General features: G+C 32.3%; 2 protein-coding genes across 3 annotated transcripts; one reads left to right on the top strand and one right to left on the bottom strand.

The window, feature by feature from the left end:
- Window positions 1-980: 980 nt before the first annotated feature.
- Window positions 981-3,613, top strand: LOC107466722 (transcription factor DIVARICATA). 2 transcript variants are annotated; one of them, XM_016085729.3, is made up of 4 exons: window positions 981-1,702; window positions 2,506-2,619; window positions 3,164-3,343; window positions 3,473-3,613. In XM_016085729.3, the coding sequence occupies exons 1-3, from the start codon at window positions 990-992 to the stop codon at window positions 3,336-3,338; spliced, it is 1,002 nt and encodes a 333-aa protein (XP_015941215.1). In that variant the 5' UTR covers window positions 981-989; the 3' UTR covers window positions 3,339-3,343; window positions 3,473-3,613. The 2 variants fall into 2 exon arrangements, with proteins under 2 accessions (XP_015941215.1, XP_052110699.1); XM_052254739.1 differs by lacking the exon at window positions 3,164-3,343.
- Window positions 3,614-5,397: 1,784 nt separating this feature from the next.
- On the bottom strand, window positions 5,398-7,251 carry LOC107466707 (40S ribosomal protein S4-2). The gene is made up of 5 exons (XM_016085714.3): window positions 7,099-7,251; window positions 6,694-6,771; window positions 6,401-6,581; window positions 6,125-6,222; window positions 5,398-5,996 (listed from the first exon to the last, which is right to left on the bottom strand). Exons 1-5 carry the CDS (start codon window positions 7,099-7,101, stop codon window positions 5,562-5,564), a joined length of 795 nt encoding a protein of 264 aa, XP_015941200.1. The 5' UTR covers window positions 7,102-7,251; the 3' UTR covers window positions 5,398-5,561.
- Window positions 7,252-8,220: the final 969 nt, after the last annotated feature.

The raw sequence follows: 8,220 nt of genomic DNA, 5'->3' as shown, positions 1-8,220 counted from the left end.
GCTACTCTTCAAACGGAATCTAGATTACTTGTTTGAAAAATTGTGTCAAGTCAAAGCTTTTGTTTTTCCCCATGTCTCTTCCCTTAAAATGAAAACAGCAATGTTCCCTCAGCATTAGCCCTAATCACTGTTCTCTCTCTTTCTCCCAGAGAAAAACAACGCCGACATCATTCCTTCATTCATACACACTACTCAAAAGATACTCCGGTGACCATACTCCAACGCCGGTGAACATTCTCATAAGACAAACAGAGAAAGGAAGAAATCTGAGACTCAGAAAGGAAAATGAAAAGGCAGGAAACACTTCTCACTGTGTCTGAACAAAAGAAAAAATCCGAACAAGATAATGAAGAAGGAAACGACGTCATCCAGCTCGTGGTGATTCCACCGCTGTGCTGGTCGCCTCGAGCACCGCCAGGGTCACTGCGCGCGACGTTCACTGACTCTGGTTAGATTTTATAAAAGTTGTTAATTTTTACCTCCACATTTACACCACTTTCCATTTACATTGTAACAAACTTTGCTGCTCTCATGTACAATGAGTTTAAAGTTTAAACGGTTGAATTAATGATACATGGTTATTTAAAATAAAAGTTTAGTCTATTTAAATAAATTTATTTTTGATGTTTTAATTATATTTTTTATTAATTTTTTAATAACAAACTATTAGTCACTATTATTTATTGGGGGATGCTCCCATAAAGATGCATCAAATGTCTTTTTTTAAAGATGTTTTTTAATAATTAAAATTTAACACATATAATCACTTAAATTGTGTTATTTTTGTCAAAATTAGGTCAAATAAATTAATTTGACCGAAAAATAGTAAATCAAAATTTGAATCGGTCTAAATTAATATTTTTATAAAAAATAACTATAATACCCTTATTATATAAAATGACTAAAATACCTTATTATATATTAATTTTAAAAATTTTAAATTCTAGACTTTTTTTTCTTTGTCGTTATAGAGAAGCAAGAAGCTAAGAATGAGTGAAGAGGAACTAGGTACTTTCTCAATGATGGATCCTTTGGATATGATAGATCCTTGGGATATGATAGACTGGGATGCGGATAGAAGGAATATGGTAGAGCAGTGTGCCATTGACGTGGGTGGCAATCAACCACCTCAGCCCAAGCCGCAGCCGGATGTAAGGGAGATTACAGTAGCTCAGTTTTTCAGTGACACGTGTGGTAATCCTCAGTTCGATATGGTTCTTGCTGAGTGTTTGCCAGAACCTCAGCCTCAGCCTCAGCCTCAGCCTCAGTCCCACCCTCATCCTCAGCAGTTTCAGCAGTTTCTTGCTGATTGTGGTTATCAACTACCTGAGTCTCAGCTTCAGCTCCAACCTATGCAACCTCAGGTCTGGACTTGGGAGGAGAACAAAGCCTTTGAGTCAGTTATTACCAATTGTTTTGAGTATGCTAAACGCAATTCCTGGGAGCTCATTGCTGCTCGTCTCCCTGGAAAGACCCCGGCTCAACTGCAAGAACGCTTCAAGAAGCTGATGAAGGACATCAATGTCATCCATAACGGTTATACTTCAAACACTCCTCTGAATACTGCATCTGAGAACATGACTATGATAATGGCTGCTCCTATCACCACATTGGAACACAACCCTGTCTCCGTCCCCATCATCAATGCAACAACAACAACCCCACCACCACCGCCTTATAACACTGATCATCAACATCACAGGTTTGTGCTCAACGTATTTTCATTCTCTTTTTATTTCTTTATTTATTTTTAGCCGATACATATTTTCATTCTCTCCTCCCACTCTTTCTTTTTTTTTTAATTACTTATTCTATTCTTCTTTTTTCTTAGAAGTTTTATGAACAAACTGTATAAACAATGAACGTTTTTTCCCTCTTGATTTGTTTTTTGAATAAATAAATTATTTTTAAATTACAATAATAAACTGTATATTTTTCTTTACAAAAAGAGTCAAAATAATCTTATACGAAGAAAAGAAAAAATTAAACTGACAAATTTTGGGGACTTGTTAGGCAAATTATTTTATGGGTAAATTACTATAATAAACCAAATGGCTTCCAAAATTACCCAAATTCTCCAAAATAAAAAAGGCTTCCATGCAAAATGGTACTAAATCGAATCCATTAGATTTGAATTGCGTTTACGCAAATTGTCTATAAAATAGCTTTGAATTCTATATAAACACTAAATCGAAACAATGAGATTTGATTTTTATTTGCATGTAAATCGAAACCCATAGATTTGATTTAGACACGTGAACAGCACTCCATGGTAAATCAAAACTCATAAATTCGATTTACAAGCAACATCCCCTCAATAATTTTCAAGTAGCCTTTTTAGTTTTGGGGATCTGGGTAATTTTGGGAGCCATTTGATTTATTATAGTAATTTACACTTATTTTATCGTTAAATAATTTGCAAGGTGTTAATAAATAACACAAACATTTGTTTCGTTCTTTTTTGGAAAAGAAAAAAAATTATATTGTTTATTTCTATCATGGCAGGGCGGAGGTAGTCGCGGCCGCAGCACCAATGGAGGCAGCAACAAGGGAACAAAGCCAATCTGCTAACACCAACAATACAAAGAAATATTCTCGGTGGACTGAAGATGAGCATAGGTATTTATTATATTATATTGCTTCTGTTTTCTTCTTTTATATTTATTTATTTATTTGTTTATCTATTATCTAGTTGAATATTGGTGTTTACACAAAAGAAAAAAGTGAAGCAACTAGTATTAGCATATAGGAGCACTTCTCCTGTTTTAGATATATCTCTACTTTGTTGTAGGTTGTCTACAATATACAAGTCTAACATTCCTCTTTTGTAAGACCGACTCTGCTTCACTTAAGTCTAACATTCCTCTTTCACTCTGCTTCACTTCATTGCTTTCTTCTTAATCCAAGCTTTCATATGTATTTGTGCATCAATAACTAGCAATTTGAAAGAGCTCTAAAGTAATTGCAAATGAGGCATAATTTTGTTGATTGCTAAATTTGTTTTGTTTTGACAATGGTTGAGTGGTTGACATAATAACATTTTTGGTTGGACTGAAAACCAAAAAAGAAAAAAATTGTTACTAATTAAATAGTTTATGTTTTTGTTTAAAATTTTTTAGTGTAAAATTTGTTAATAATTATTTCAAAAATCATATTTTGGTAGATTATTTGTTAGAGGCTACCAAGCAGAAGGTACAAATTGGTCAAGAATTTCAAAATATTATGTCAAAACAAGAACTTATCATCAAATTAGCAGTCATGCTCAGAAATATTTTAGACATAAAGAAAGATTAGCTAAAGGAGAAAAGTTAAGAAAAAGCATTTATGATGTAATTTGATCATTGTAAGTCATTTCTTTACTCTCAATTAGTTAGTCTAATTCAATTTCCACTAATATAAGAAATATTAAATTGGCTATTTTAAACTCTATTATCCATGATAGTTACACTATTTTAATTGTTTTCCAATGTAGGAATTGTACCCTAATCCAAAGTTTTTAATAGATGGAGGATTTGCTTAAAGGAGGAAGAACATGTAAATGTACTAAAGATTTTTATTTAGGTTGAAAAATGAAAATATAGGAACAATGAGGTAGGAATATAAGACTTGTCTGTAACAGGAACATGAGCATTCTAGATATAATTGTAATTCATAATTTTTCTTATTAATAATATTTGATTCCTAGTTCTCCGGCCTTGATGGCAATGCCGAAGGGGACGGTGAGCTAGTTTCTATTTAGAGTCTCGATAGTTATGCCGAAGGGATTTTGGATGGGGTGTATCTTTTCAAAAAGTTATTAGTTTAAGATATATTAATTATAAGAACTTCTTGAAAACATTTGATCCATAGAAACTAGTTATAAAATATTTTTATGTAATTTTTATACTATTATTAATGATTACTTTTTTATATTTTATTTGGTTGCCATTGGAAAAAGTTGAGAGTTAGTATAAAAAGAGCTTGACACAAATTAGATTATAGACGATGGATTTGACACTAATTAATTTGTTAAGTATTTATACAATTAGTGAATTACTCCAACTTACTGTGATGTATTTACATGGTGTTACTAATACAATTTTGTTTTATAAATGTTATTATTGCTTCTTTTTCATGAATCAAAATAGTTTGTAATTATATTTTTGTTCTTACTTATCGTGAAGTCTGAATCATATGTACCATGACAGCCTTAAATAGAAAAATGAAAGCAAGATGTAATAGAATTATCTCTTGCTTATAAAGGAAGAAAATTATTTTCATTCCACAAAAAAGAAGAGAAAAGACATTCATAGAACAAAAGTTATACTAGTAGGTCACTCATGCATTCGCATGGCCTTAATCATATTATTTTCTATTAAATTTAATCCTAATAGTTGTAAATGAAGCGGACAGAATGACTAAATTAGTGTTATGATTGATAATAATAAATATTTGCTTCATAAGGATAGTCCTATATTAGGATACAAACCTTCTTTCAAAGTATTTGTTGTATCAAATACCATATCTTTAATTTTAAAAAAAAAAAACACAAAATATCCCTTTTAAAATAAAAGTGGATTTTGTAATTGATTTTATAAGACATAATTTGTACATCTTATTTCTATGTGAAGTAAAAGATAATTTAATAAATTAATTTTAAGATAAAATTAATATAAATTCTAATCAAAAGATTTTATCTTTTTAATTTAATTTATTATGATTATCGTATCATATTCTTATTTTTTGTTGCATATTTGTACAATTTAAATATAAAAACTTTTATATATATACATACCATAAGATAATTTCTATTGATTTTTGTCTCTTATGCAATTTTGAGTCTCAGTTTTGAGGATTTAAATTAAAAAAATTAATATCCATAATAAATTAAAACACCCAATTTTTTCATAATAATAATAAAATCAGAAATTCCATTACTAAAAAAAAATCAATCGATAAAGTCCGCTTCTGTTTTTAAAATATTTTTATAAGTTTTATTTATTAATACATAAACAATATATAAAATTAATCTTTTTAAATTTTTTAAAATATAAATTATAATTTATTGATATTATTTAAATCTGCTCTAAATTTTTGGTAAACCGAACTTAATAACGAGACAAACCGGAAGTCAATTTTTGTGAGTCTTACACTACACTTCCGTGTTGCGTTCTTATGTAATCACCATGTGATTTCACGATATATAGACTTTCTTGGGCCTCAAATAAACAAATTGTTATGGACGAATGGATGTCCATGTTGCTCTACGAAAGAGTTGGTCACAAAGTCACACTCCACATAAAATGGATCCTACATGTTTTAAGAATAAAACTCACAATAGTATGCCACTCTGCCCCATGATTATTTACGAGAAGAAACTAACACAAGGGATAAAAAAAAAATGAAATCGAAGATGGGTGATGTAAAGTTGTTCATAAATATTAAACGGCAAAATCAAGGCATAGTATAGAGCAAAATTTAATACCCAAAATTCAACAGCCAAAAATCTCGAGCTAAGTGAAAACAATAACATTAAATAATAAAACTAGCAAACACTCAAGTCTATTCATCCATAAGGAGATTTATGCAGTAACTGCTTGTTGTGAAGCAATCCTTTTCCTAGCTTCCTCAATGATTGTCAGCTTAATACCCTTGCCCTTGGGAAGTGAAACCCATGGTTTTGATCCCTTGCCAATGGTGAACACATTTCCCATACGGGTTGCAAATTCGTTACCAGTAGCATCCTGAACGTGGATTGTCTCGAAACTTCCCTTATGCTTCTCCCTGTTCTTGATCACTCCAACACGCCCTCTGTTCCTTCCCCCAGTGACCATAACAACATTCCCAACGTCAAACTTGATGAAATCAACGATCTTGTTTTCCTCCAAATCCAGCTTAATGGTGTCATTAGCCCTGATGAGCGGGTCAGGGTAGCGGATAGTGCGACCATCAAAGGTGTTGAGGTATGGGATACCCTTCTGACCAAACTGCACTGAACGAACCTTGCATAGCTTAAACTGCAATATCAACAAGAAAAAACAACTGAGACCATAAAAACAGCTTGATAAAATACATTTAGAAGAAATTGACACAAACATCATACAGTCTCCTATTGAATGAATATTCAGCAACCAAATAAAAGTACCTTAGCCTCCTCGTCCCTGATTGAGTGGAGACGGAATCTGCCCTTTGTGTCATAAAGAAGACGGAAGTTCTCATTTGTCTTGGGGATTGATACAACATCTGTAGGAAAACATAGAGAAAAGAAAAACAAACTATCATAAATCAACAACTCTTAACACACAAATTTCAGCTCGAAGTTTCATATGTTCAACCATCAAAGTAACAATAAAACAATAGTAATCATATCAACATGAATCAACGAAGCGACAAATGTTCCGAAATATCAAATGTAACATACCCATGAAGCCAGATGGATACGTCTTGTCAGTCCTGACCTTGTTATCAACAAGGACATGACGCTGCATCAGAATAGCGATGACTTCACGATAAGTAAGAGCATACTTCAACCTGTTTCTCAAGATGAGTATAAGTGGGAGACACTCCCTGGACTTGTGTGGTCCAGATGACGGTTTAGGTGCCTATGCAGGTACCCAAAAACAAACAAACAACGCATCAATTTCACGTAAGTCTAGAAAACACACCATGGAAATAATTTGGTAAGTATTAAAAATTACTGAAACTTTTACTCACAAAAGCACCACCGAGTTTGTCAAGCATCCAATGCTTGGGTGCATTGAGCCTCTTCAAATGCTTCTTCAATCCTCTCGCCTGTTGCAATCAGAACAACAAAAATCCAAATTCAAAAACCGGATTTGAACACCATTCCATAATATTACTACACTAACACTACCAAGAAACTAACAATATCAAAACAAAAATTCAAACTAACAAAAATACCACAAGAAATTCAATCTATAAGATAGAGGTTTCAGTCCATACACCATGGTAATATTCGCATTCGAAAGATTAACATCAAACCCTATGGTTGCAAAGCACAAAGATTTTGATGCAAATTGAGCAACAGAAGATGGATTAAATGAGTATAGAGATTCGATAAACATGAAATCAGAATGATGAAGGAAGAAGGTAGCGAACCATGATGAGAATGCGAGGTTTGAGACGAGATCTGAGGGTGCAACCTAGCTAGGGCTTCAATCGTCTCCTTCCTCCTCCGGCAGCAAGCTCAACAAAATAGAGAAAGAGAGTAGCGGCTACTTAAAAGGTTATTCCATAAACCCTAACTTCACTCCTTCGTGGGCCTCTTCTGGGCCGTTCTATTTTAGACGGCCCAATATGATTACAATGGGCCCAAATAGCAGTTTTCAGGTGACAACAGGTTTGCGCTGCTAGCTTAAAAACAAAATATCTGACCCATCGACCAAAAAAAAAAAAGCTGACTGAGGGAAAAAAATTGAGAGTTCTTAAATTTCTACTAATTCTCTTGATCATAAGTTTGATATTTAGAACCATAGAGTCTGAGAGGCAAGTATAAGTAGTAACTTTTTAGATTGTGTAAGCATTATGTCTTAACTTTCGTAATTAGTTTTTTGTTTATTCAAAAACGAATTTTAATAGAGTTAGAAATTAGTCGTTGACTTCCAACCTTCGAATATTTAAGAATTTATGTTTAATAAAATTTTCATCGACAATTTTTAGTAATTCCATAAAAAGAAAAAAATTGCAGTTATTGTATGACAAAAAAGATATCCTCAACTCTCAAAGACTCGAACAATGCAATGGATTTGTATTTTGTAGCGCCAAAAAACAAAAGCTGCACTCCATGTTACTGCTGTATATCTTTTTGAGTGATATGTTCCACTGAAGAGGCATATGTTTGGATATAATTCCATTTTCATTCTTGTTTTTCTACTCTTTCTCAATTGGAGACCTCTTATATTTTGTTTGAGGTAGTGAAGGGTGGTGGAGAATGATCCCTTTAGCTTTTCTTCTCAAACAAAGTATCAACGGACCAAGTTGTTTGGGTTACAAAATATATATAGTATTAATATTATTATCATTATTTCTTTCTCTTTTTTGTTTTTTTTTTTTTTTTTTTTTTATTAGAGAGAATTCTTAAACTACGCACATCTAAGCCTTAACCGAAAATTGAATCTAAATGCAATATTTAAGAAGCATACTCATATGGGAAGTTTTCTGAAATTTTCTGGTGAGCACGCTGAAAATAAACATGTAATGCTAACGCTACGTGTCAAATTT

The sequence above is a fragment of the Arachis duranensis genome, chromosome 9, assembly GCF_000817695.3.
Source record: "Arachis duranensis cultivar V14167 chromosome 9, aradu.V14167.gnm2.J7QH, whole genome shotgun sequence".
Taxonomy (NCBI): Eukaryota; Viridiplantae; Streptophyta; class Magnoliopsida; order Fabales; family Fabaceae; genus Arachis; species Arachis duranensis.
The sequence above is the reverse complement of the archived record's forward strand: the minus strand, read 5'-3'. Positions and strand labels throughout refer to the sequence as shown.

Excerpts from the sequence above, each read along its gene's own strand:
- LOC107466722 (XM_016085729.3), top strand. The coding sequence starts at position 990 with ATGAGTGAAGAGGAACTAGGTACTTTCTCAATGATGGATCCTTTGGAT. Across the intron at positions 1,703-2,505 it reads ACTGATCATCAACATCACAG|GGCGGAGGTAGTCGCGGCCG; the intron begins GTTTGTGCTCAA and ends CTATCATGGCAG. Across the intron at positions 2,620-3,163 it reads TGGACTGAAGATGAGCATAG|ATTATTTGTTAGAGGCTACC; the intron begins GTATTTATTATA and ends ATATTTTGGTAG.
- LOC107466707 (XM_016085714.3), bottom strand. Across the intron at positions 6,223-6,400 it reads GTATCCATCTGGCTTCATGG|ATGTTGTATCAATCCCCAAG; the intron begins GTATGTTACATT and ends GTTTTCCTACAG. Across the intron at positions 5,997-6,124 it reads TCAGGGACGAGGAGGCTAAG|TTTAAGCTATGCAAGGTTCG; the intron begins GTACTTTTATTT and ends TTGATATTGCAG.